The sequence below is a fragment of the Trichoplusia ni genome, chromosome 23, assembly GCF_003590095.1.
Source record: "Trichoplusia ni isolate ovarian cell line Hi5 chromosome 23, tn1, whole genome shotgun sequence".
NCBI classification, from domain to species: domain Eukaryota; kingdom Metazoa; phylum Arthropoda; class Insecta; order Lepidoptera; family Noctuidae; genus Trichoplusia; species Trichoplusia ni.
This window is the reverse complement of record NC_039500.1, coordinates 5,122,150-5,148,521: the sequence shown is the minus strand read 5'-3', so window position 1 is coordinate 5,148,521 and position 26,372 is coordinate 5,122,150. Positions and strand designations below refer to the sequence as shown.

The following is a 26,372-nucleotide window of genomic DNA, read 5'->3' as shown; positions in this document are numbered from 1 at the left end:
CCATATGCAACTTGCAGCGTACTATAAGTTTTAATCGAGTTGATATTTTTGTATTCGATATAAAGAAGAATTGATTACATTTTAAAGCCATTAGCAGTTCGGGGATCCTACTAGAAATTAAGTCAGTCGATGAAATACATTATGTTATTGTTTTAGTGCGAAATAATATTCATGAATTGTTAGATTAATGGAAATAGGGTAGTTTCCAACTACAGTTTGGGATAAGCTGCACTAAAATACGCACTAGAATAAGTTTATTTACGCACCCATGTTCAAAATCAATTTAATTATTTGCCAGAGTAAAAAGGTTATCTAGGTAAGTACAATAAAACAAAGTGCTTGCAAAATCAGTTTATTTTATAGTAACGCCCTTCTGGGTCAAAGTATTGTCTTCATAAGTTTCAAGGACATCAGCCAAGTGCTCGTTGTCTCTGGGTTTCTTGAACTGCCGCCGTTTTTGTGCAGTTTTCTTTCGTTTTGGTACAACTGGCTTTCTGGGGCCATGGTCCTGCATTGACTTAATACCCTGTTTCTCTAAATATTCTTCGATTTTCGCATCATCCATAGCATCAACGGCTGTTGCGCGCCATAGTTTGACAAATTCTTCATCAACCTGTAAAAAATAAAAAAGATTTTAATAGCCACCAAAAAAAAAATGAAGAATGACCAAATAAAACAACTATATGAAATACTTACATCTAATGTAGCAGTTTTATCATTATAAAATAATATTTTCTTTTTGTCTGTTGGCCGAGCTATGTATAGAATTTCTTGTGCTAAACTTTTCAGTGCTCTTTCACAGTGTGGCAAGGATTCCTGGACATCTTCTAATAAAATTCCACCAAGACCTTTGAGATCATGCTGTTTCAATAATCTATGTAAAACATACATAAAGGAATTAGTAGGAAGTAAATAAGTAAAAAAAAAAAAACATGGAATTCTATCTAAAATTTAAACATGAAGTAAGTACACTGGGTGTCAACAAAATTTATTCCAATTTGTTTTTAAATAAATCTATCTATCTTCCGCTGATCCAGGTATTAAACAATTTGAGTACTTATGACCTTCAAGCTTGCCAACATCCCTTTATATTTGTTGCATGACAAATGCAAGCGGTTTACGTAATTCCCTAATGCGTCGGTTGTACACTTGAGAACTTAAGGATGAAAGCAAAACTCCGTACCACATTCCTTAAAGCAAAACTGCTGAAGATTTGGAAGAGATTCTGCTCTATATATATGTAAGGCGGTATCTCATTTCCATAACTATAGTTATCTTACCTTCAGATATACCCAGTATGGTCTTTCAATGAGCTCTTGCTTTTTGGCTTATTATTAACTGATGCTCGCTGCAAAAATATTACCCTCATTTAACGAAGTCGGGTAAAAGTAGCCTGGGTTAATCCAAGATTTCAGCTTCCTTCATACCAAATTGTGGGTGTACAACGACACACACTTACGTACTTGCGCATATAATGAGTGTGATGTGTTAAATGATAGCCGCGAGCGCCAAATTCCCATCGTCCCTCATGTATTTGGCACAATCAATTACTGGCCATCAATTATTGTCACATCGATTATTTGAAAACAGAACAACATCGTAAATATTATATTTTATGTTGCCATGATAGGTTTATTAGTAGACGTGTTGTCCTCGGACCTCGGGTCATTTTTCAATAGCATAAAAATGTTTTACGAGTTACGACCGCTTGTAAGTTGCTTTTGTTAGGTGACTGGTCATAAAGTGAAGGACTTACATAGATGAGCACATGCGGCTTGAGATGCTTGATGGCGGTGGCGACCCCGGCGAGCAGGCCTCCGCCCCCACCGGCACCAGCACGGCGTCCACGTCGGGCACCTGCTCCACGATCTCCAACCCCACGGTCCCCTGCCCCGACATTATGTGAGGGTGGTCGTAACTGGGGACAAACGAACTACAATATCGGTAACGGTGAAATGTTAAAAAATTGTGGAACTTCCTGTTACGACAGAGCAAACGTATTTTTCCGAATTTCTTGTAGAATTGAATTTGAAAGTTTCTTCTAACTTGCATGCAATTTTGATTAAAAAACAAGTGTAATAAATAAATAATAATAAAATAAATGCGGACAACATCACATGCATTGTTCTGAACCCAAAGTAAGTTGCCAAAGCACTTGTGTTATGGAATTCAGATACAACGTAGGTACCACAAACACCCAGACCCGAGACAATGTAGAAATGTGATTTTTTATTGACCCGACCGGGGATCGAACCCGGGACCTCAGAGTTAGCGACACCTTGAAACCGGTGGCGTACGCCACTCGACCACGGAGGTCGTCAAAAGTTTCTATAAATGAATGATGCTTACCCATTTATGTAGGTGAGACCGCGCTCCTTAGCCAGGCTCATGGCGTGGTACTTAGCCTCCTTCATGTCATGGCCGTGTATGATGACATTGGCTCCATAAGAGCGACACTTTTGGATTTTCATAATCGGAGCTACGTTGGGCATCACCACGGTTGCAGGGATGTTGAGGTTGTTGGCATGGAAACTCAGCGCCTGCGAGTGATTCCCCAGAGAAGCAGAAATCACACCGCGAGCTTTGGTCTCCTTATTTAAAAGCAGAAGAGCATTTCGTGCACCACGCTCTTTGAAACTGCATATAAGTTTCAGGTCAGTTTTGAAAGTGAAGCACGAGAAACGCTTATTAATGTATGTTTACCGACCTGCCAGTATGTTGCAGGAAATCATTCTTGAGATAAATTTCCATTCCAAAAGTCGTAGACATGTGAGATTTCTGAAAATGAGTTAAATTAATTTTATCCAACATGGAAATACTCTACACAAAAAACACCTTTACAGGTAGAAAAAGAACTTACCACGCAAGGCGTTTTCACTATCTCACTTTGAATCCTAAAAGCAGCTGCCGAAACATCTTCAAATGAAATTCTCTGTGGTTTTTCTTTATCACACATAGGATCATACTCGATCGTCTGGAACACCATGATTATATTTTTACGATATAAATACTAAAACATAACTAAATCTAATCCGACGCTAGGCCTCGATCCACCCTGGTTTCTCTCAGAGGAATGAGTGTTTTGCGCCGTTATCACAGAATAAAAGCGCTAATTATTATATGATGAAGGTTAAAGGTGAAATTGTAGTCATGATGGAATGAGCCTTGTCTATCGATGTATTAGGCCAGTAGGTGGGCACATATCAGTAGAAAAGTAGATACTCACTGCGGGTCCGAGCTTGTAACGTTCCATTTAGATATCTGTTATTTATTGGAACCAGTTGAAGCAAATGAGCGACTGCAAATCAGTGGGCCCAACTAAGTAATGATTCGGTTATCTTTAGTTTATTTAAAGTTTTGCAAGATTATGTATTGATAACATTATTATGTTTTTATAATGTTAATTAGTGTCGAAATTATTTTACGCAGTGCACATAACTCTTTAGGTATTTACTTACACACTTACAGGTTATGATTTAAAAATCTTCCATTTCATTTTGTGAATCATACATACTTGGCCAAAACCTTAACTTAAGCTCTTTCACGTGCTTCGCTGGTTAATATTATGCTACGCGTAATAAACGTGTACGCTCAAAGCAAGGAACTAAACGCGTTGCGATCTGGCAATATTTTTATGTCACTGTCAAAAGTGTCAGCGAATAGCGTTGTGAGGTTATTTTACGATTGTTGTAACAACAACTTCGAAATAAAGATATAAACGTAAGCTTACAGGAATTAATTTTACAGTTTCATATTATTGGTTTATAAAGGAAGATGCCTTACGCTAATCAACCTCTGTACACATTACAGAATTAACAGATGATAATGTTAAATTTATTGTTGAAGACACCGAACTTAGCGTCGCTAATAGTATGCGGAGAGTGTTTATAGCCGAAACGCCGACAATGGCAATCGATTGGGTGCAATTAGAAGCAAATTCGACAGTACTTAGTGACGAGTTCCTCGCGCATCGCATTGGTCTAATTCCGCTCATATCAGACGATGTGGTGGACAAAATTCGTTACTCAAGAGATTGTATGTGCGCGACTTCTGTTCAGAATGCAGCGTTGAGTTCACACTGGACGTGAAGTGTACAGGCGACCAAACAAGGCACGTGACCACAGCAGACCTGAAGTCGAGCGACCCACGAGTGGTGCCAGTGACGTCACGACACCGGGACGAAGACCAGGCAGACTACGGTGAAACTGATGAGATTTTAATTATAAAGCTGCGTAAAGGACAAGAGTTGAAGTTGAGAGCATATGCAAAAAAAGGATTTGGCAAGGAACATGCTAAATGGAACCCCACAGCAGGCGTGTCCTTTGAATATGACCCTGATAACATAATGAGACACACATTATACCCTAAACCTGACGAGTGGCCTAAGAGTGAGCACACCGAGCTGGATGAAGACCAGTTTGAAGCAGAGTTCAATTGGGAAGCTAAACCAAACAAATTCTTTTACAATGTGGAGTCCTCCGGAGCACTCAAACCAGAGAATATTGTCCTCATGGGTATAGTAGTGTTGAAGAATAAGCTTCTAAACTTACAAGTACAGTTAGCACAGGAAGCTCAAAATGATGCATTAGCTATTAATTAGATTATGTTTAGTTATAATAAGATGGTATTAATATAATCTATGTTTCATTTAAAATTTCGTAGTGACTTACTGATGAGGCACGTAGATACCTATTCATGATGTCTGGTTATTGATACTAAATATCTGCTGTGATTTCCTGTGCCACGTGTTAGTACATTGACTGTCGTTAAGCAACTGCATTAGTGCAAGGAATTGACACTTGCATCATAATGTTCAAGAAGGCAATTATATTTAACCTCTTTTGAGTGAATGTAAGTTGTTCAAACCAAACATCTTGTCAAGTGTATCTTGAAACATCCAGTATGTTTTCAAATAATAAATCATTGGTTTGTTAAATTTTATGACTAGAGACAAACTTTGTTACTTATTATTCATTTTTCAGTTTGCACTGCCAATCAAGATAAACCGGCTCTTATTCGGCTGCTTACTATAAGCTTGGTTTGAACATGGTCTGAAACAAGTGTAAAATTATCAATTTACTTCGAAGGTAGTAAAACGTAAACAATTTTCATGTTTCCTGCTATTTAATAGGGTCTATGCATACTGAAACTTATTTCGCATTCGCGCGTCAAAATAAGTTTATTAGTGGTAGCGTAATGAGCCAAATTAAAGATGTTTTTTTTTATTTATTTATATATATAATGTAAATGTAAATATTCTAATTTACATCTTACTAAAAAGGATTTCATATTTTTGTGTACGATTTTTATTATTGGTTTTTAACTTTTTAGTTTTGTAGATGGCGTAGTTACCAACAACAACAACACTTCGGGGCTCTTCTCTTTCTAAATCATCTAAGTTATAGACTTTCTAATAAGTTTATTAACATTAAAAAATGGTTTAAATACAATACAGTAGTTCAATTCTCATAGGCAGATCATAAAATGTATACAATTAGTCTTCTAACGAAAACCATATAAAATAGGTATTTATTAAATATTCAATACATAGGTACTCTATTAACAAGTTAGAAAATCTATGCTAAAAAACACTAATGAGTTTCGTAAACGCTTTTGGCAGAAAAGACGTATGTTTTAAGTTTATCAAGAACAGGAAAAATACACCCATCATCAACAAAATGCAAAATTGCAAAAATTTCTGTGCACTGTAAATTAAATGAAGATAGAAAATATAAAAAAAGAACATTGAATTTTATTTTATTTTTCTGCAACAATTTGAGACGGTCGTCCTTGAAAAATGGCTCAAGTAAATGAAATAGAACCAACGTGGAACATCCTCGGCGACAGTTTCCCCAAACAATACGAAGTACCTGAGGTATGATCGGACGGTATAAGCCACTTAGAGCACCGTTAGTTTAAATTGTAGAAACACAATAATCACATACATAAGCTTTTCCTATCTACCTTTTCCACTTATCATATAGATTGCTAAATTCCCAAATATCCAAGTATTAATTTCGAAATCACCCTTACTCCTTCATTGATATCTAGGAAGTTGAAAAGAAACCTAAAGCGGAAAATATAAGCAAAATCAAGCTAAAGCTGCAGGACATACAGGATGCTCATAATAGGATCAAGAGCGACGTCGTATTTACACCAGTAATCGTAAGTACTAGAAAGTGCTTCCGCGATTGTCTGTGAAGACATAGATCATATTTTAATAATTAATATTTTTTTAGGAAGCTAAATATGTAGGAAAAAACTTTTGTAATGTTTTCTTGAAATGCGAGAATTTACAGAACACAGGAAGGTACGTAAATTGATTTATTACATGTTATTATTTACTCCTAGCTTTATAGAAAAGAAAAGGACTTACTATAATTTAACTATTACAGTTTCAAAGCACGTGGAGCTTGTAATATACTGTCCAGCATGTCGCCCTCAGACAAAAGCAAAGGTTGCACCGTATCGGGTGGTAGAAACTACCTTAGCGCGATGACATACTACGGATTCAAGCAGTCAGTGCCTATCAACGTGATAGTACCGAAGGATTGTCCTCTGGTCGACAAACACACGTACAAGGAGAACTTCGCGATTGTGAAAGTTCACGGCAATGATCTGAACGACGCCAGCCTGCATGCACTCACTTACTGTGACGAAATTGGTTCCAATTATGTTCACGGGTAATATTTCGTGGTATTCCCCCCTACAATTAAATTTCTTGGGTGCATTTTTAAATGAGTTACATTTGAGTCACTTTTATAAGTTTATTTATGAATGAATTGTGTAGGTCTGACCGCTTGGACCTGATAGCGGGCTACGGCACTCTAGGGTTGGAATTACTTACTCAGATGGACAAGATGGATGCTATATTATGTCCGGTCGGCAGTGGCGGCCTTGTGGCCAGCCTCGTACTGGCTGTCAAGAGTCTAAAGCCTAATTGTTTAATTTACGTAAGTGCAATTTACATAGAAAATAAATACTGCGGTTTTATACCACCCATTACCATCCACTTTTATCGATCTCTTATTTGCTTGATTTCACGTTTTGCCAGGGCGTTGAATGTTCGGCGGCTCCTACAATGACTAAAGCGCTCCAAGAAAAGAAGCCAGTTATGATACAACTAAACCCGACCATCGCTGACAGTCTCAGTACCATCATAGCCAGTAATAACGCTTTCAACATTGTAAGAGGATACTTGGACAGAATGGTTTGCCTTTTAACATCTCACAGTTGTCTTAAAAATGTATCAACTTACCACTTCCACTCATGTTAAACAATTTACTAATAGATAACAGTCGATGAAGTGTGGATATCGCGAGCCATGATCAACATTCTGGAACGAGAAAAGATGGTGGTGGAAGGTGCCGCTGCCTGTCCTGTCGCTGCGGTGATGGCTGGGAAGGTTCCGGAGCTACGCGGTAAAAAGTACGTTGGCATATATGAAGACCGCAGTTTGCTACTGCGTTCAGGCCTTAACTAGCTCTAGTCAGAGCACGATAGTTGACCCCAAGTCCAGTACCATACCTTCTCCTGTGGGCCTACCACCACTTTTTAAAGTATTATCTAGTTTACGGTTGGCCTACAAGGTGTAAAGCGTCGCCTTTTTTCCAATATCATATTTCGATATCAAAATATTTATCCATATACTTGGCATGCTTCCATCGTTTCAGCATCGTGTGCGTATTATCTGGCGGCAACATCAACAGCAGTCGCATGTCACGGGTGATCGACCGCGGCATGGCGGCGGAGGGCCGCCTCGTCAAGTTCAGCGTGGCGCTGCCCGACGTGCCGGGCGCCATGGCCAAGCTGCTGGCGAAGGTCACGGACAACGGCGCCGACGTCAAGAGCTTCGTACCCGAACGGGCGTGGATGAGAAGAGATATCTTTACAGTTTCTGTAACCAAACTTATGACCTCCCTATATTAACCAAAAAGTGCCAAAACGCATCGGTTTTGTTGATTTCAAATAAATTGTTCAACGTTACGTTTCGTAAGAAAATGGCACAGTCATGATTCTTTAACGTAAATCCGCTACCTAATCTCGCCAATTTTTATCTAATATCTAAACGCTTTCAGGTAAATATGCTGATTGAAACAAGCGACATACATCACGCCAAGGATTTAGAAAAGAAATTACTCAAGGACTACCCTCACTCGCACTTTATTATGTTATAGCTGATCTGATACTTCCGTTGGTTTCGTACCCGTCTGTAAATGTTACCTACACGCCATCACTTTTCATTAAAATATTACAATAAATTATTCCTACAATACCCAGTGTACTTATTTCTATACCCAATCCACATATTACTCATATCCCTACTCATTCTTCGAAGTAAACGACTTTCGTTATGTAGATACTCATATTGTACATACAAGTAGATATTATCTACTTAACTCATATTGCATTTGTGTACCCAAGCGCTAAGTTGTTTATTACAACGCTGCACCCGACCTTTTGTTGATGATGCACAGAACACTCTCCTACCTTGGTATATCAGGGGGTTGATGCCAACTGTTAAAGTTACACGGTTACAGTAGTGCGAGCTTAATAGCGCACTGTATCGAGCAATGCCTCTTCCACAAAGCAGTAATACCTATTCTATAATCAGCTGTTAGTATTGGTCCTTAGAATTTATCTAGTTACGTACGAAACTACGTTCACGGTCTCGATGCCAGCATTTTATCCAAGTTCAATTGTAACCCATCCTCTTTCGTGATCCGCGAACTTTTGTCTTCTGTTGCCTTTTGCCAATCCATTATGACATTACATTTATCAACCTAAAAAGGTTCTAGGTATATAAAATGTGAGAAATATCAAAATAATTGGAATATTTTGCTAAATTCTAAATTCTTGCCTTCATTTATCGTTAAGAAAACATTTATAATGGTGAGTTCGTTGTTAATGAAAATTAAAGATCCGAGGATTGATAAAAGAACATACCCTCACAATAATTTCCTACGCCATATAATATGTCGTGTTCTCAATAATTTAATTATTTTCACCAACATGGATTGCTATTTATTTGTAGGATGAAACGTTAATTAAAGATGACCGTCCGCATGTGTTGTCATTTAATGAAATCAAACAAGCTGCGGAGAGAATAGAAGGTGGTATCATTCACACACCACTTTGCGTGAGTTATCTACAGATAATTTGAATTGTTTGCGTTTAAGTATATATTCGTTCCTCAGAAAATATTTAAAATGAGAATTACATTTTCAGGAAGCAAAGATCAGCAAATACATGGACTACAACATTTATTTGAAATGTGAAAACTTGCAATACAGTGGAAGGTAAAAGTAGTCTAGTCATATCACACCAGAGGGCCTGCCACAACCCCTGTTGAAGTTGTAGAAGAGAGACACCGCCATACGAAGAGTAGTGCGCTGTCACACTTTTACAACCGCATTAATATAACTTTAATATGTGGCAGTAGGCCTCCAAGGTTTTTATAATAAATTGTCCCATTTCTTTCAGTTGCGCGGAGCGAGGCATCCGTAACGCAATGTTGGCGTACGGAGTGGCGGGCAGTGAGCGCGGCATTATTGTGCCCTCTCATGGGAACATGGCGCTAGGCGCTGCCTACCAGGGCAGTACTCTAGGCGTCCCGGTAAATACCTATTTGTAAAACTAACAGGCTATACCTAGCTAAACCTAGGTAGCCTGACAGGTTGCATAAATTGTTGTTCTTTCAAATTGGATAATCATCAACGCCATTTCGCACTTAGCGGCTTATCCATGCTTGTGTAAACCATATCCTGATAATGTTTGTCTGAAATATGTTCTCAGTTTGCAAAATGCTTTGAAGACCGCTTTTTGTCTACACAATCGCAGGTGACGGTGGTGTTACCGGAGCGCACTCCGCCGGCGCACGCGCAGCGCTGCTCCGAGCTCGGCGCCGATGTCGTGCTATGCGGGGACTCCCTCGACGACGCGATCACATACGCCAAGAAAGTGCACAGAGACAGCCGGCAAATATACATGGAGTAAGTAGTCACCTAATCTTACAAACTAGGATACTTCCTTCGCACAGATAGCCGAGTAGTTGAGGTCACTACGAGGTGTGTATGTTTGTGAAAGCCGCCGCGACACAAGGATTACATTTCTTACTGCTCCTTATTTAAGCCTCGTTTCTATCCTGCTTGTATGTAGAAGGAAGACAGATTTGAATTCGTTTCTCAAGCTGCTATATCATAGCATATTTTCAGGTCTGACGATCCTTTGGTGATGGCCGGCCTGGGCACGTTGGGGTTGGAGATCATCACGCAGCTGCCCGAAGCGGACGCGGTGATAGTCCCAGTGGGCTCCGGCGGGTTGCTGGCGAGCGTTCTCATCGCCTGCAAGAAACTTAAGTGCTCCTGTCTAGTTTATGTAAGCTATAACTTGCTGGTCAAGTCGGTCAGTATAACGAAAGTATTTGCCGTTGAGTGGCATCTCTCCTCGAACTATGGCTACCTTTACCACCACTGCATGCATGTTTCATATATGTAAGAAAACCTAATATCACCGACGATTCAGACATTAGGCTGGGGGGCCGATGTTTTCAAATTTCATCGACGAACTAAAAGGAAGCACAATATCTACTTGAAGTCGAATAGTTCCTGCCACCTTAAATAGATATATTAAAAATGGAGAAATAATTTTAGGGGGCGGAGTGCTCGAAGGTGCCAAAAATGATGAAAGCGCTGCAGGCAGGGTACCCAGTACCGGTGAACGTTGTCCCGAACCTGAGCGAAGGACTTAACACCTCTATTGTGGGGGTTAATGCCTTTGCCACACTCAAGGGAAGACTAGATAGGATGGTGAGTGTACTATGAAATTCCTAGTATATTTGGTCTGTATTAGAATTTTTGCTCATACTTGTGGTCCAGGCGCTAAGAGGGTTCGAGTGCTCTTATTTATATGTGCCTATTTATCCTACTTAACACAGTTATTATATCACTTGCAATATAATAACTTTCGTGGGGTGGAATCATAATTAAAAGAAAACGGTTTACTCTCGTCTATTCACTTACGTTCTTAATCATGAGATAAAATTCGGTTAACTTGGCCATAAACCTTTGTTAAAAAAATAATGGATGACTGTTCCAATCCTAAATTTCAGTTGTTAGTCGACGAAGTGTACATAGCGCGAGCCATGATATCGATGTTGGAGCGCGAGCGGCTGGTGGCGGACGGCGCCGGCGTGTGCGCCATCGCGGCTGTCATGCAAGGCCTCGCGCCAGAGCTCCGGGGAAAACGGTATTATTTATTGCCTACAAATGTTTCTACAACTATTTGTCTCCGGCGCGGCGGGGTTGTCAGAAAGGGTTACCGTGGCTCCGGTACAGGAAGAGTAAAGGAAAGATCATGGTTGTGTTTTGGTCAGTCTGATACTCCCTTCCGCTCAACCCAAGACGGGAGGAGTAATTGAAATATGATAATTTCCTATCCGAAAAAAGGGCATCAGTGCTTCTTCCTTTACATTACGCACACAAAATTTTATCAAAATCGGTCGAGCATGGTCGGTCGAGATGTATCTTCTAAAAAATGACAGCTGCAAATGCATAACTGCTAAAATGTTGGCTTACAATAAAAAACGCGTCAAAACCCGTATTAATTTATCACTTAATACATCATGAATTGTGCAGAGCGGTGTGCATAGTAAGCGGCGGCAACATCGACTCGGGCCGGCTGTCGCGCACGATCCAGCGCGGGCTGGGCTCGAGCGGGCGGCTCATGCGTTTCGCCGTGGCCGTGCCCGACCACCGAAGTGGGTTGGAGCACCTTGCCAAGGTCATATCAGACCAGAACGCCGTGCTCAAGAGCCTCGTCACCGAACAGATGTGGGTGCACAGCGATGTTACTACCACATGGGTAACCTATTCCCTTTTTTATTGGAATATCTAGAAATGACAGCTAAATAGTAGTAATTGTAGTAGAGCTGTAGCCTTGGCAGTTATTCCATTACACATTTTAGGTATAAACTGTTTCACCAAAGCTTACTTAGTTTGGATGTGTATTTTAGTATTTTTAGTTACACAGATTTATTTTTACTTTACTAGGCTAATGTGGTGGTGGAAACAACAAATGAGGATCATGCTACGAATTTCAAAGAAAAGGTGCGAGATGTGTATCCATCTGCTAGATTTGCAGTCGCTGACCTCGACGAAAAGCACAAAATTTCAGTCCGATGAAGATTAGTCTATTTGTCTGAGCTGTCTTTACATAAAGTCAATTATTAAAAATCTTAAGTGTATAAGTTGCAAAGTGAAACTAAAATTGATGAGTGATGTGAATTGTAAATGTAAAACAAGGAGTTTAAAGTAAAAACTATGATTTTATGGATTTTTTTATTTTTTACTTATACATAATCTTATGCGACGGGGTCATCACCCTTGGTGGCCCTAGTGTAGATGACCTGTCCGTGGTGCTGGACTACTTGTTTGATTAAACCTGAAATAAACATTCTTCATTAGGAACACTGTGATATAACAACAGCTAGAATAATTATTTAGTATTTTGGTTCAGACTCAATATATCAGTTTGTAACTGTCATGGTTAATCCAGAAGAAAGAATCATCATATCAAAGTATAACATTTGCTCAATTATCACATTTTAATAACAAAAGAATTTCAATGACTTGTAATTTGCTATAATTATATACAGATTAAAGATGACTTGAGACAGTAAATGCAACTATGGCCTAAAGGGAAATTATAAATAAAAATAAATAAATGGAGGCCTCAAATCCTGATTGAAACAAATCATCAATAATTATTAAGATGTAAAAGAACTAATAAGCTAATCAAGCAGCAGTATTATCTTATTTTCATAACATACAAATGCACATAATAAAGATTGATCAATAACATAACCAAACAACTATTACAAGTGCAGTCTTCAGCTGTTAATTTCACAAGTAACCTGACTCCTGAACAACAAATCATTAGACATATTGAACAACTTACCCTTCTCCCTGAGCTCAATGAGTGCTCTCCTGGCGAGGGATCCCCTGACCTTCAGCCTCTCAGAGACGACGGCGGGTGTGATCAGCTTGTACTGGGGCACTTCCTTGTACAGTTTCTCATATGTGGGCTTGTCGAACAACACCTGGTTGTTAAGCTTGTCACGAACTTTTCCTTTGGACCACTTCTGCAAAGTCAAAAAAAAATATCAAGAAATATCCACAAGTTTACTTTGAATCAAAAACTGCTAATAGATGCCATCAGCCTCAATATATCAGTTTTACTCTCACAGAATTCAAGCGGAAATGATAATCATATGGCAAAGTCAAAAAGCACATCAATTTAAAAAGGCTTGCTATTGTGTGACTTCTGTTATTTTACTGCTAAATCCCGCGTGCAGCAATACCTTGTATAAGTTATGATTCTTTATATATTCGATTTACACACGCACACATAACCTCACTTTTGTAACAACTAAATGTTTACCTTCTTCTTGGCTTTACCGCCACCGGATCCTTCCTTCTTCTTCTGTGTTTTCTGGGGCTGCTTGGCCGAAGCCTTCGTGTCCTTCTTGGGCGGCTGAAATTATTAACCATTGTTGAAAACAAGCTTCGCCACGAGGTATCATACCAATTGCTAAAGTTTCTATATGCTTTTGATCACTAAGCATGTCCGTAAATTATTTTATGAAATTTATAACGATATATTTTAATTTACAACAAATGATTTTATCAATTAATCACGAAATAATTGGTGAAAATCCAAAATAATTGAGGAGACAGCGCACTCACTCACCATTTTGAAACCGGAAAGAAGGTTGATGAATACTGTCTATGGATTTCAAGCGTTTTGACGTTTACGTTCAGAATTGTCATATTACAAAAAAACCATGACTACATTTCACATCTTTCATCCTTCTAAAATCTGTTGTGAAGACATGCGAATACATAAATTTATGTAGGAAGTATGTGTTTATTTTATCTCAAAATGTACATGTAATTTTGTACTTTACGAAACTTAATTTACTGTAAACCATTTTTATACATTATTTGTATTATACTAGGTTTCGAATGTTTTAACGCGTTCATAACTTTGTTAATTTAATAAAAGCCATAGACAAATTATACAACGCATAATTTACCTTACTTAGATTTAGGACACACTATAATTGAATGTAATATAATGTTCAGGTATTCTTATTTCATTAAGTTTCCTTAATTATACAATTTACAACGCAACTCGGGCATGTAAAACACTTGCCTTCCTTTGAACTATAAACTGGTATAGTAAGATCTATCCGACATGTAAGATCTATCTATGCTGTCTTGTGAACTCATACTCTTTTCTTCCCGGCGACCACCTGGCGGCACCTTCCTAAGGCGCTGTACAGAAGTGGTCAAATTATACCACAAGACTCAAAGCACGTTAATGAACTATATTTATGATTTTAGTGGTTTTATAAAACCTTAAAAAAACATTTTACCAGAAACATCTTCACTAACGCACTAACGTAAACTCTTAAAAGCATGTCGAAAATGTCTGTGGTCTTCTTTTTCTTTCATCCGCGAGCAATGTTTATAAGATCATTTCTTCTCTTTCGCAGACACAATTTAAAATGAAACACAATAAAACCAATAAATTTGATTAAGCCTTTATTGAAAAAGAGAACCAGCTCCTGTTTACCTCAGTCCATTTAATGCCTATTTTTAATAACAATTATTTACATATAACATCAATAATTTATTTAGTGAAAGACTAGATTAATACAACTACATTTGTGTCTTCAGTGATTCGTAGTACGCCAACTCTTCCGGTGTAACAGACGGTCGAAATGATTCTACTGCGTGTAGTAATTCAGTAGCGCCTATAATAACAGAGTCTGGGCTTAATTCACTCTCTTTTACTGCACCTAGAACGAAACACATGGTTTTATGAACATAGCATTAAATAGTGGTAGCATTAATTTGAGATTATAAGAAAATAGTAAATATTAGTAATAATTTTGTTGGACAAGATTATAACAAGGATGATATCAACAACTGACTGGGCCCAACAATCTCAATACTTCGGGACATGATGTTTTAGATATTTTTTATGCAGTATCGTTTTCCAGTAGCACTTACCAGCGTGCAGCTTGGCCACGAGAGCGCGCACGGCGGCGGCGCGCGCGGTACTGACCACCTGCAGCAGGTCGGCGCCCGTGCAGCTGTCGGGCAGGGCCGCCGCCACGGCGCTCAGGTCCACCTCCTCACGTACCTTGTTACTGCACATACAGACATATAGTTAACTGGTGACTGTAATAATTTGGGCTACAGCATTGGATTTCGGCCAAGTAGCTGTAGTTCTTGATAGATATCGATAGATGGCGGTATGACATATCGCACAAAACTTTTTTTTTTCATACAAATCACATTAACAAAGGCTCCCAGACTCAGAACAAGCATTCACACAAATACTTGTCCTACGCGGAGATCGAACCCGCGACACGTCGCGCACATTGAATTTGGTGTGATGACGACAAACACTCGGCTATTCGTGCAGTCGTATATTTTGGCCCTCATGCACTCCGATCGACATAAAGTTAAGGCATGCAGTAAGATAACTTACTTTCTACACAGTGCTTTAAGTACGCAAGTCTTCTCTTCGAGCCCGCAGTAGGGGCCCACATATATGAGCTTGTCCAGGCGGCCCGGTCGCAGCAGTGACTGCTCTAGTAAGTCCGGACGATTCGTAGCACCCATTATGAATACAAAACTCGTTGTATCTGCATCTGATGAGTTTTAAATTGAGTTCAGTTCAATGAAAAGAAGAAGAGGTAATCAAACTGGATAAGATAGATATTCGGCTTTAAAGGATTTCTGGGTCGCGCAAGTTATTAAATTGGCTGTCTACTATTAAATGATGTAACGGTTTACTCACGCGTATTTATCGGGGTAGCCCGACTAGTTTCGGACCCGAATGAATCAGTCTCACGATAGTTATTATAAAAATATGGCTGTCTACTGCTTAAACTAGAGTGACGCAGAGCAGAAAAACTTTAAAGAATTTACCAATAGGGTGGCACTGGAGAGGATTGGAGACTACTAATATCTTTATAATAAAAAAACTATTTGTCTTGGTAAATATTTCTTAGTTTTTCTGTTCCGTTTCAATGGCTGGCAACCTTAGACTGGTTTCTAACAGTTGTCAGTGCTTACCTTCCCCGCTAGCAACGCCATCTAGTTCTGCGAGCAGTTGGCTGACGACGCGGTCGCTGGCGCCGCCCGAGTCACCGGCGGCACCTCGGCGCGGGGCCAGCGCGTCCAGCTCGTCCAGGAACACGATGCACGGCGACGACGCGCGCGCTGACTCAAAAACTGGATAACAAACATTTATGAAATAATATCTATACTCCATTGGCCATCGTACTTCATAAGAAGGTAACCCATCTTGGTGTGTCTTTTTTTTTATCAAGTTGTATTGTTTCGGATCGGATCGGATTCTATTTGCAACTTAAACGCAGACTAGTCTGTTTCACCGAGCTTTCAAACGTTTTTAAAAGCGTGCGGCCTTTAGTTTTGGGCACCGCATGTCGATCTCATGCTACGGAAATGGCGCCATAAATTCCAATACTTTGCGTACTGTGGTGGCCACCCGCAACAGTCACCGGCACTTGATGATAGCCATTTTGATCTCATAAATGTCTTTCTCGAGTCTCATATTAAACATACCTTTCCTAACATTTTCTTCTGACTGTCCAATATACATATTAAGTAGTTCTGGTCCTTTTACACTTAAGAAGCTCACATTAAGCTCAGTGCTGACTGCTTTTGCTACAAGCGTTTTGCCACAACCTGGTGGGCCATAGAGTAGAATACCTGAAATATACATCACAGTTATTTAGTAAATCATAAAAAGAAACAGAAAGAAGCTTTAATCCTTTTAAATATTATCTTACCTGATCTTTTCAGACTTGAATTTTTGAATAAATGTGGGTATTTGATGGGAAACTCTATGGTCTTTAACAGTTCTTTTTTCAGTGTATCCAAGCCGCCAATATCTTTCCAGTAGACTTTTGGAATTTTTGGAGCATCTAAATGTTGACTTTGTAGTCCTCTGATAGATTCTGAAAATTGTTAATTAAAAAGACATGTATTTAATAATTCCAATCGGTCCTTCCTAACAGTTTTTTGAAAGGGGTATCTAAAATATTTCCATTAGCACATATATACCTAGTGCAGAATTAAAGTCTTCTTCTTGAACTAAATGCAAGTTTGGATCAGGAGGCAATTGATTATAACCATTACGCTGTTTCAGATAAGATTCTCTTATCGCAAAATGGAGAAGCGTGTCTATATCACCGTACAGAAAGGTCTCCGTTTTCGCTGCTACTCTTTGTAAGACGTCTTTTGAAGATTTACTTAGGCTGACCAGGTCTTCGTGTGGGTAAAAGTTCTTTGTCGGCACAATTTCTTCTCCATCTATGTTGAGCTGCATGACTGTCGCCAACCACTCTAACATTTCATACCTCTGTTGAGCATTAAGTCTTGGTATGTGAAACTTTTCTAGGAACAATCTCAACACATTTGGCTTCAAGTCTTGTCTCTCTGTTATAGCTATGAATACAATGGGATGCTTTGTGTAGTTCTGGTATAAATCTGTGATAGTATTCATAAAGTATTCTAAGACTCTGCAGTCTTCATTGTTTTCTGGATCAACTGCAAACACCTAGAAAAGAATAAGAAGAAATAAATTAAGAAGAAATTCATGAAATTCCTTTAGATCCTGAGTACATTATGGCTGCGTGCAGAAAACTGCTTTTCAAAATTATTTTGATACTACGCCAAAATGAACCGTAAAAATACTGGACGAATGTTCACAATTATTAATAACTAAAATGCTACCTCATCCTTGATTATCTTTTCATGAAATTATGCTCTTTATAGTCCTAGCATCATTTTGTTTCACATATATTATGTAGAACATAACTAGGTTGGGTTAGCTAGTATTACCTCAAAGTTATCCAACACCACAATAACAGGAGCAGCTGCCTTTGCCTTCTGCACAGTGGAGTTGATCTTGCTTTCTGTTTGTTTGGCAGTTGAACTCTGAAGCGCATTGCAGTCTATTGCCAGGCAGTTCATTCCTTTAATAAATAATTACACAATAATAGATGATTCTCAATTTTAAGAAATAAATGAGGTTGTTTAGTGTAATGGCTGAATGACCTCAACCACTCAACTATGCATGCAGTCAAATTTCACTAAATAATATTAGGGGAATAATATTTAAAGTCACACACACCATTGTATTTTGCCAGTATTTTGACAAGAAGATATCTGCCTGATCCTGTTGCCCCAGTAAGAAGTAACATAGGTATTATAGGACTTGACATTGATGACAACAAATCATCTGTAATAAAAAGCTTCAATTAATCTCTGATTATAACATAATCATATTTATAGTTTCAATCAGAGTATTTGCTCTCTCATAATATGTTTAGTGAAAAAATGTTTCATTGAAATACATACCTAATTCACCAGTCAAGAATGGATAGATAGTTTCTTGAATCTGATTAAATTTTTCTTTCAACCCAGTTGGACATAGCTGAGATATAACATTAGAGTTTTTGTACAGTGGTGGTTTGAAATATTCATCCTTTGGCTTTAAACTGTGTATATTTTCTCCTAATGTCAACTGTGTGACACCTTTTACAATAAAAAATGCATGTACTACTTTGTCCTTGGATTCATTTGTCACTTCAGCATCACTGCTTAACTTTTTACACTTGAAATATAGTCTGCCTGTTGAGTTGACCAAGTCTAAGTACTTATAATGATACTTAGCTGTCATGTCAGGAGTGAGGTCTATGCAGATAATGTCATTTGTACTCACTAACTTGGGTACTTCAAAGTGATTGCTTAAAACCTCTTTTATAAAATCATTTGCTAAGTCATAATCATTCACTATGAGGCTTACTTCTGCCACAGCTGCTATCTTGGGTGCGCTGTCCAAACATGGCACAGGATGGAATGTCACAGATATGTCTTTTGCTGCATTCAATCCAAAGCAAGAATTAATATTAAAAACTTCAATTTCATTAGTAAATGCTACATTTTCAGAGACGTGCCTAGATCCTACTATTGGTACTATTCTTAAATTATCTATATCACTTTTATCTGATCCAGTCCATAGCTTTTTGTGCAGTTCTGATGTCATAAAGTGGAGATTAAATTTGATTTCTTTGTTTTCATTGACATTTGCTTTGTGCTTTCTTCTCTCAGATGCAGTTAGTTTCAAACCAACCCAAAGTACTCCATTGTCCAGATAAAATAAGTTTTCGCTGCCAAGCTGGATAAATTGTTCTTTAGATATAACAATGCATTTATTTATAAGAACAGGTAAATTGTCTTCTAATCTTTCTTTTAAAAATGTTTTCATTATATGAGGAGGAAGTGTCTTAATTTCGAATGCATCCATATCTTCACGATTAGGATTCCGCTTTTGGTTCCAAATTCTATACCTTATCGCAAGGTAAACCAGGAAATAGTAGTAGTTGTACTTTGGATAGACAACTTTTAAACAAAATTTTATCACCCATAGTTTCCGTGAAGTTTGTTCATTCATAGTAACTTAAAGCACTGTTTAATAAAATATATTCTCAAGACAACAACAAGAAACATAAACAAAATAATAATAAAAAAACAAGTATTCGTTACGAATTTATTTCTCACACATTTTCGTATTGAATCAATGATAACATTGTCAGTTCACTTTGACAACTATAATGACAATAATGTAGTTTTGACACTAGTACACAGACATTGCCAGTTGCATTAAAATTTGAACTGCTTTGAACCTTAAAATCAGAGCTGAAGGTTGTAACTTGAAGTTTATTTCTCTTCTGGAACCTAATATTCTTTTAAGCAATAAAATTTAAATAAGTCACTGTCACAAATTGAAGGCACACATTAAAATCTTATTATTGAATATAATAATAATAATAAGAAAACTGAAAATGTATCTAACGTGGGCTTCTTTTAATAACATACGGATGCTGATGATGGCTTGCATGCCTGTAGTAATATTCTATCTGATATGGTTGGTAAATACTTCGGAAGGCATACGTAGTGAAGAGGGAACATTGCTGGATCTTGTGTGTTGGCCAGATGGCAATGCTATACCCGTTATTATTGCTTGCGGTTCTGTTATTGCAGTTGTTATAGAGGTACCAAATGTTGCATATTAAATTTACAGAAGCCACTAAGAGGGTTCAAATTAATGAAGCCCCTGGCTATATTTACAACCCCGCATGCTTGTCTAGCTTCTTTATGTATTGATACCTTTACATACTTATTACTTACCGGAAAAGTTACATTTTGTTTCTGAAATTACGTCTACTATTATAGTTAGAAAACCTATCATGCTGGCTTAGGTGCAAAAGTAGGTATATTATAAAGAGTAGTTTGTTTATCATAAATACTTTGGATCTTTTATGTGGAAATAAAGATATAAAATGTTTACAGCTCTACGGATTATATCAGCTATTCAAGGCTGGTTTGCCAAAGAGAGAATACGACGTTACTAACGGCCTTTTTTATTACGTTTGGGCTTTAATTATCATGATAATTATATTCCTCGCAATCATGTTTTATTCCGGACTTCAGTCAACAATTATACGAGGTTACATCATACTTCATAACTTATGTAATGTAGATAAGTACACACCTACCCACTAATAAAATCTGATTGATGAAGTTCTTACTAAACCCACGTTTGTTTTCAATAGTGAATTTACTACGTGCGAACTATTACAGCTAAGATCAAAGGTGGTATCACTAAAGCCATGCTGAGATACTCAAGCCACCTCCCATCTAAAGTGGCTATAGACAGACTACAGACGAGGTTCCACTGCTGCGGCCGAGTCAACTTCCAGGAGTGGTTTTATATCCCGTGGTATATGAACGGGGAGCATATCGACTCAAAAACATTGTTAGTATAAACAATCGAATTACCTAGGTTGGTTAAGATACTTACCTAAAATAATCCTGATAGGTGCTATAACGTTTCCTTTTACCAGGATAGTCATAGCAACAGCACCTACCTAAGCATAGTGCTGTAACTGCTAATTTTCTTGTAGATAAGTACCTTACTTATGTCTCATTTTTATGAATCGCCTGTTTCCCGAATTATGTAATTTCATTGGAAAATATAAGTTTCTCGAGTCTCACCGTAAAACCCGAACAATGATAGCAATAGCAAGAATTAGAGTAAACCGTTGTAATGTTAGGAAAGTGATGATACTTATATATTTTCATACAGTTCAAACCACAAGTTTGTATCAGACAACGTCCCGTACAGTTGTTGTTCCATGGAAGAATTGTACCCTTGTATACACCATGGAGTCACACAACCGGGAACCATATACAAGTACAACCCTGCGGTAATCATTTTAATGTTCCTTGCTTTGCTTTTACCCCAAAATGTTTGCTTAACTGTAATCCAAAATTAAGCAAACGTACATATTTTTGGTCGGAAGCGTAGCTCTAGTAATTTGGCATGACATAATCGAACGGTGTCCTACATCATTCTAAAAGGTCTGACATAAAGACGTGCTGTAGGTACCTACTGCAGAAATATTGTGATAAGGGGTATCTAAACAGTTTTCGAACTTATAAAACTACTAAAAACTTGTTAATCATTGTTTTCAGAAACAATTAACGATATGGAATTATGGCTGCGAGGAAAAACTCATTAACGAAATGATGTCAGTTTCATGGCGGTTTAATGCTGTTATGGCCCTAATTATCATTGCTATGGTAGACGCTTTCTGATTATTTAAGATCTACTGTAAATTGAAACTAAGAATCGTATAAGTTTGGATAATCGTTCAATTATTTTTGCGATCAGATCATGCAAGTGATAGCAGTGAGGTATCTCCACACAGCGTACAGAAGCGGTCTTCACGTTGGCAATCAGATTACTTGTAAGGCCTACCTGCTCAGGTCCCTCACTGACACGGAACCGCCTAAGAATGCGGTCAGGAAGAAAGTGTTCAAGAAGAGAAAGTTCAGACAAGCGCGGACACTGCATTGGGTCTCAGTGTCGTATCGACGAGGCAAGAAAAGATTTGTAACCTCCTCGGCTTCAGATGCTAACAGTTCTGATGAACTGCTGAAGCCTATTTATGAGTGAAAGGATCCAGCTGCACCTGATACTGGCTTCGGTAATAAACAGATAATTATTTATTTCGAAAATGACCTGATAGCTATAAAGTATGAAATTAATTCAGCTACTTACATATTTCTTTAATAATAAGAATACTATTACATTATAACATTACAGTTTTTTAACGAAGGATCGTATTTTTTGTGGTTCAGCGATTTCGTCGAGCCTGTGCAGGTTGTCCCACCAGTAGGGCAGCATGTGCCGGTACATCAGTTTGAACCAGGGTGTCACGGGATATTTTAGATTTGCGATGAAACTGTATAAAACGAAAGAATATCAGAAAGTTTTACTCCAGGCTCTGCATTACAGTACATAGTAGTATCTTCTGCATCATAGCCAGAGTATGTTGAAACTAACCATATTTGGTCAAATGGAAAGATCGAACTACACACTTGAATAACTTCTATTGGAAATATGAGGAATTTAAACTCCGTAGTGCACTGGAAAATTTGCTTAGATACTTACTTGTCAAATTTGTTTCTTGGCACGTATTGGATGTCAGCTACTTCATCGGGATTGGGTTTAATATCTACGTCCTTCTGAAGAATTAACACATAGTCTAGTTCAAACTCCCCCCATACCCCGTCGCCGGGGTCCATGTAGAGTATCCGAGCTAGAAGAGTGAAGTCCTTAGGTTGTAACTGCAAATTAATGATAACTTCAGTCGTTTAATTCGTTAAAGTCATTATGGACATACCTATCTTTTAGTAGAAATAATCATGGATTTTTCCGACCTCGGTAAGGCGGATAGATACGCTGGACACTGACGGCCTAAAACCACCGCAGTACCATGCTTAATCTAAACTTTATACTGTGATAATATGTAGTTATACCTTAAGCTTAGCCTTGAAACCAATTTTCTAAAGTTATCATCTAAAATCAGTAGGTATCACATAAAAGTCTGAAGTTAACTCTATCGCAATCAGTTTAAGTCTTCATAATTTACATCTCAATAGGATTGACATTCAGTATCTGCGTAGATCCTGCCTACCAACCTCCCCTTGACCCACATCCCGGAAGAATGGCTATGAATGATTAAAATTAAATTTCTTACGTGCCTGATGTTCTGATAACCCTAGTTCCACTTTTAGTCTACGTATTGCTGCGGTAGTAATGTCCTCTTGTACCCCGTTTATGAGTAGTGGGTGACTGCAGCACGCATTTGTGTAGCAATTTGGATATGTCACCTGAAACATTCATTTTTTAATCAAGATTGATGACTTTTTCAAAGTAATTTGCAACCCAAATGAAAAATAATGTTTAGCAGAATTGCAAAGACTGAGGTATTGAAAAGATACTATCACGTTATTATCGGATTTCCTTATCCCATTTTCAAATTCACATTCAAACAAATTAAACTGACTCTTGGCATCAAAGGTTAAAAGTAAGATTCGACGCTCATAGCACTGTAAAAAGAGATGACACGATCAGTCTCCACAGCTCTATCCCTCTCTGTCACTAGTTGTCACTACTGTTCTGTATAAACTTGCTGATCATGGTCTGATTGTATTATACTTTTTATAAAAATGAGGTACTTTCTGACTAGTTCTCTGCTGTAGGAGTATGTCTCCAGCTGTGTTGAACATCAGGACGCTGAATGCTCTGTGCAGCAGCAGTTTTCCGTCGTCCCCTACTCGGTGGCAAGCTCTCTTGGTGGCTGCACCTAGGTACTTGTCAGTCTCATCCACTAGCAGGCACATGTCATTGTCGAGGGCCTCATTCTAAAATAATTGTTTGTCATTAGATCTAGGTCTATGAGATATGCATCAATATCTTAAAATAAAGAAACAATCAATGCAGTGAAGTTTTTTTCTGGACTCTGCCCCAATCTATCGTTACTTTATAACACTAATAGTTTTTTGTTTTCTATTTTGCGACATGAACGATTTATAACGCCTACCTGGACTTCATGTATTAGATCAGAAGTAAAGTTCATTTTTCTATTGCTTGAATATTTCCTTTCCACTTTTGAAATATTCCACAGAACGCTATCGCACACTAAAACTTTTTTGACACTATGAAAATACATATTTTAGTAAAATAAAACGCTGAAGATGTTAACAATTTTAAGAAAACTCAGAAATTATTTAAATTTTATGGTAATTTGATATTAAAATTAAAGATTTTGGTGACAATGAGCCGCCATTATTTATTATCATGCCAAAAGTAATGGATACGAATAAATCTTCGTGTGAATAATATTTTAGTCACCAACTTTATAGCTGACCTACTTACGGAGCTAGCGGGAGGGTCAATAAACTAAATAATATGAAATAATAATAAATATATTTATTGTAATCATCATAGAAATGTACATAGCATAGTTTTCCAATCTAACGAGGGCTTTCCTCTTCAATTAATCTGATTTAAACAATGTGAAAGCACCCGTATTTACTTATAGAATTAAATATGTACAGCTTTATAATAAATCATGAAAATAAACACAAAGGACTAAGAGCGATTTTGCCATTTTCATTTTGATAAAAACCTAAATTAATAAAAGCTTTCCGTGCATACAAGTGCAAGAGGTAGTTATATCTAAAATAAACTATGAACCCGCTTATGGTTGGAACCCAGGTCGATTTCTTAAACTATCTTAAAGGCAAAAGCTGTATTTTTTTTTACCTCTCTTCTGACAAAGAACAAAGCGTTGCCTGAATAAAATCGCTCCATACTCCTTGTTATAATAAAATAAAACTGTTCTACATCTACGATAAGGCGGGGAGGCCTATTTAGTATTTTCAGTCATAAACTTGTGTATCTTGTCGGGTTCCGCGAGCTCCTTCAGCCGGTGCAGGTTGTCCCACCAGAGCTTCAGTCGATGGCGACGGATCATGTTGAACCACGGCGTGATGGGCCCCTCCAGGGTCGGGAGGTACCTGCTCCAAATATATGATGTTTATTTTATCTGAACTATAGAATGTGCGAAAATGTTTGTATTGTATAACATTTTAGAGTTAAAGTAAGCTTTCACTGTTTTGCCAGAAATTAATAATACTCAATTCTGTTAAATCAATTTTATCTGACAAGCATATATATCATGGTATTTGGGGGCTCGAGTGTAAAGAAAATGGTTTCGTTTCGAGAAAAATTCCGGTGTAATCCCTATTAACTAACTACTGCTTTTTAAACCGCAACAGATAACGTTTGATTGCTATTAATACTAATTAAGAATATCTTCACACCTGGCTCTGAATGGTCTACTTCAGTCGTTATAGATTGCAGAACCAGAACAGGTGTACCAGACGAATACTTACGCGTTAAATTCAGATTTAGGCACGAAGCAGTACTCGGAGATTTCGTTGGAGTTCGGTTTGACCTTGACGTCGCCCTGGAAGAAGAGGACGTGGTCGATCTCGTGCTCGCCGAACACGCCGTCGCCGGGGTCGTGGTAGTGCACGCGGGTCATGAAAGTGAACAACTCGGGGTCCATCTGTGGAGATTAACAGTTTATGGAGTGACATGGTAATAAATAGGCAAGTATCATATTCATAATACACAATATAATACTAGTTTATACAGCGTGGCGCCATAATGGTGACATTCATGATGTCACCCTTGTATCACCACGCTTTATATTATTTCATATTTTTGCTTCTTTTGTATCATGGACTAAGCAGTACAAAGTTTGCCAGACAGTTATTTATATGTATTTTAAAATATCAGTATAATTATGTTCCAGTTCTGGGCCAGGCCTCTACCCGTATATGGAAGCTTGGATCATCATGCTAGCCCACTGAGGGTTGGCGATAATATCGACACATCAAGAAAGTTAACAAAGTAAATTGGTAATTAACAAACAATTATCAAAGAAGGTAGGTGTGTTCTGGTAGTTCCATGGTACAAATTATAGAAATGCTGATGTAATTTTGTAATTCGAAGTCAAATTTGTTTCTGATGGACATACTCAGTACTGTAAGCTATGTAAATTTTATTTATGGATTCAAAAGATGCGTGAAAGATAAATAATTATATTACCTACTATAAAATATTGTTTTTGGTTTTAAACCAGAACATATCCATTTTTTTATAAAGAAAAGACAACCTATTTCTTCTCAATCAGAATCAAACAAGCTAGTAAGATCTGGAACAAATTAGCATTGTTTAAAATTTTATGCTGATTTCCTTACATGATCTAAGGGGATGCCCAGTTCGTGGTGGAGCCTGCGCCGCGCGGCTGTGATGACGTCTTCAGCCTTGTCATCTAAATA

At 37.9% G+C, this 26,372-nt stretch overlaps 10 protein-coding genes across 14 annotated transcripts in view; 4 read left to right on the top strand and 6 right to left on the bottom strand.

Moving 5' to 3' along the window:
* Positions 1-338: 338 nt before the first annotated feature.
* Positions 339-922, bottom strand: LOC113504979 (general transcription factor IIE subunit 2-like). The gene is made up of 2 exons (XM_026887501.1): positions 697-922; positions 339-613 (listed from the first exon to the last, which is right to left on the bottom strand). The coding sequence occupies exons 1-2, from the start codon at positions 889-891 to the stop codon at positions 353-355; spliced, it is 456 nt and encodes a 151-aa protein (XP_026743302.1). The 5' UTR covers positions 892-922; the 3' UTR covers positions 339-352.
* A 746-nt stretch (positions 923-1,668) lies between these two features.
* On the bottom strand, positions 1,669-4,782 carry LOC113504976 (L-threonine dehydratase catabolic TdcB-like). 3 transcript variants are annotated; one of them, XM_026887499.1, is made up of 5 exons: positions 3,227-3,359; positions 2,861-2,974; positions 2,708-2,778; positions 2,350-2,637; positions 1,669-1,933 (listed from the first exon to the last, which is right to left on the bottom strand). In XM_026887499.1, the coding sequence occupies exons 1-5, from the start codon at positions 3,251-3,253 to the stop codon at positions 1,753-1,755; spliced, it is 681 nt and encodes a 226-aa protein (XP_026743300.1). In that variant the 5' UTR covers positions 3,254-3,359; the 3' UTR covers positions 1,669-1,752. The 3 variants fall into 3 exon arrangements, with proteins under 3 accessions (XP_026743300.1, XP_026743299.1, XP_026743301.1); XM_026887498.1 differs by lacking the exon at positions 3,227-3,359 and adding an exon at positions 4,671-4,782 and having other exon boundaries at positions 1,670-1,933; XM_026887500.1 differs by lacking the exon at positions 3,227-3,359 and adding an exon at positions 4,671-4,780 and having other exon boundaries at positions 1,671-1,918.
* LOC113504974 (DNA-directed RNA polymerase II subunit RPB3-like) lies at positions 3,641-4,614 on the top strand. Its single transcript, XM_026887494.1, is given in 3 exon segments — positions 3,641-3,793; positions 3,796-4,041; positions 4,044-4,614. Coding segments are annotated over 3 exon segments (822 nt in total). The 5' UTR covers positions 3,641-3,774; the 3' UTR covers positions 4,601-4,614.
* Positions 4,783-5,587: 805 nt separating the features above from the next.
* Positions 5,588-8,275, top strand: LOC113504968 (L-threonine ammonia-lyase-like). Of its 3 annotated transcripts, none has more exons than XM_026887489.1 (9): positions 5,589-5,875; positions 6,052-6,165; positions 6,240-6,310; positions 6,396-6,683; positions 6,791-6,953; positions 7,055-7,210; positions 7,292-7,428; positions 7,674-7,893; positions 8,079-8,275. In XM_026887489.1, the coding sequence occupies exons 1-9, from the start codon at positions 5,798-5,800 to the stop codon at positions 8,175-8,177; spliced, it is 1,326 nt and encodes a 441-aa protein (XP_026743290.1). In that variant the 5' UTR covers positions 5,589-5,797; the 3' UTR covers positions 8,178-8,275. The 3 variants fall into 3 exon arrangements, with proteins under 3 accessions (XP_026743291.1, XP_026743290.1, XP_026743289.1); XM_026887488.1 differs by having other exon boundaries at positions 5,591-5,875; positions 7,674-7,899; XM_026887490.1 differs by lacking the exon at positions 7,055-7,210 and having other exon boundaries at positions 5,588-5,875; positions 7,674-7,899.
* A 64-nt stretch (positions 8,276-8,339) lies between these two features.
* LOC113504970 (L-threonine ammonia-lyase-like) lies at positions 8,340-12,333 on the top strand. Its single transcript, XM_026887491.1, has 10 exons — positions 8,340-8,892; positions 9,035-9,139; positions 9,229-9,299; positions 9,484-9,616; positions 9,841-9,992; positions 10,215-10,377; positions 10,653-10,808; positions 11,111-11,247; positions 11,637-11,862; positions 12,051-12,333. Exons 1-10 carry the CDS (start codon positions 8,890-8,892, stop codon positions 12,180-12,182), a joined length of 1,278 nt encoding a protein of 425 aa, XP_026743292.1. The 5' UTR covers positions 8,340-8,889; the 3' UTR covers positions 12,183-12,333.
* LOC113504980 (40S ribosomal protein S25) lies at positions 12,325-13,769 on the bottom strand. Its single transcript, XM_026887502.1, has 4 exons — positions 13,750-13,769; positions 13,441-13,533; positions 12,958-13,141; positions 12,325-12,441 (listed from the first exon to the last, which is right to left on the bottom strand). The coding sequence occupies exons 1-4, from the start codon at positions 13,750-13,752 to the stop codon at positions 12,362-12,364; spliced, it is 360 nt and encodes a 119-aa protein (XP_026743303.1). The 5' UTR covers positions 13,753-13,769; the 3' UTR covers positions 12,325-12,361.
* Positions 13,770-14,589: 820 nt separating this feature from the next.
* On the bottom strand, positions 14,590-19,715 carry LOC113504967 (peroxisome assembly factor 2-like). Its single transcript, XM_026887487.1, has 10 exons — positions 18,465-19,715; positions 18,238-18,345; positions 17,946-18,079; positions 17,166-17,661; positions 16,892-17,059; positions 16,665-16,811; positions 16,152-16,310; positions 15,562-15,724; positions 15,078-15,217; positions 14,590-14,863 (listed from the first exon to the last, which is right to left on the bottom strand). The coding sequence occupies exons 1-10, from the start codon at positions 19,558-19,560 to the stop codon at positions 14,724-14,726; spliced, it is 2,751 nt and encodes a 916-aa protein (XP_026743288.1). The 5' UTR covers positions 19,561-19,715; the 3' UTR covers positions 14,590-14,723.
* Positions 19,716-19,947: 232 nt separating this feature from the next.
* LOC113504971 (RDS/peripherin-like protein xRDS35) lies at positions 19,948-22,144 on the top strand. The gene is made up of 6 exons (XM_026887492.1): positions 19,948-20,161; positions 20,460-20,616; positions 20,751-20,925; positions 21,256-21,376; positions 21,645-21,752; positions 21,844-22,144. The coding sequence occupies exons 1-6, from the start codon at positions 19,952-19,954 to the stop codon at positions 22,126-22,128; spliced, it is 1,056 nt and encodes a 351-aa protein (XP_026743293.1). The 5' UTR covers positions 19,948-19,951; the 3' UTR covers positions 22,129-22,144.
* An 82-nt stretch (positions 22,145-22,226) lies between these two features.
* LOC113505016 (isopentenyl-diphosphate Delta-isomerase II-like) lies at positions 22,227-23,173 on the bottom strand. The gene is made up of 3 exons (XM_026887533.1): positions 23,125-23,173; positions 22,627-22,819; positions 22,227-22,417 (listed from the first exon to the last, which is right to left on the bottom strand). Exons 1-3 carry the CDS (start codon positions 23,171-23,173, stop codon positions 22,273-22,275), a joined length of 387 nt encoding a protein of 128 aa, XP_026743334.1. The 3' UTR covers positions 22,227-22,272.
* Positions 23,174-24,430: 1,257 nt separating this feature from the next.
* Positions 24,431-26,372, bottom strand: part of LOC113505015 (isopentenyl-diphosphate Delta-isomerase 1-like) — a 5,721-nt gene continuing 3,779 nt past the window's right edge. Inside the window, exons 3-5 of the mRNA XM_026887532.1 lie at positions 26,292-26,369; positions 25,419-25,594; positions 24,431-25,040 (exon numbers count right to left, since the gene is read on the bottom strand). Coding sequence (XP_026743333.1) covers positions 24,890-25,040; positions 25,419-25,594; positions 26,292-26,369 — 405 coding nt within the window. The 3' untranslated portion in view covers positions 24,431-24,889. The remainder of the gene's footprint in view (positions 25,041-25,418; positions 25,595-26,291; positions 26,370-26,372) is intronic.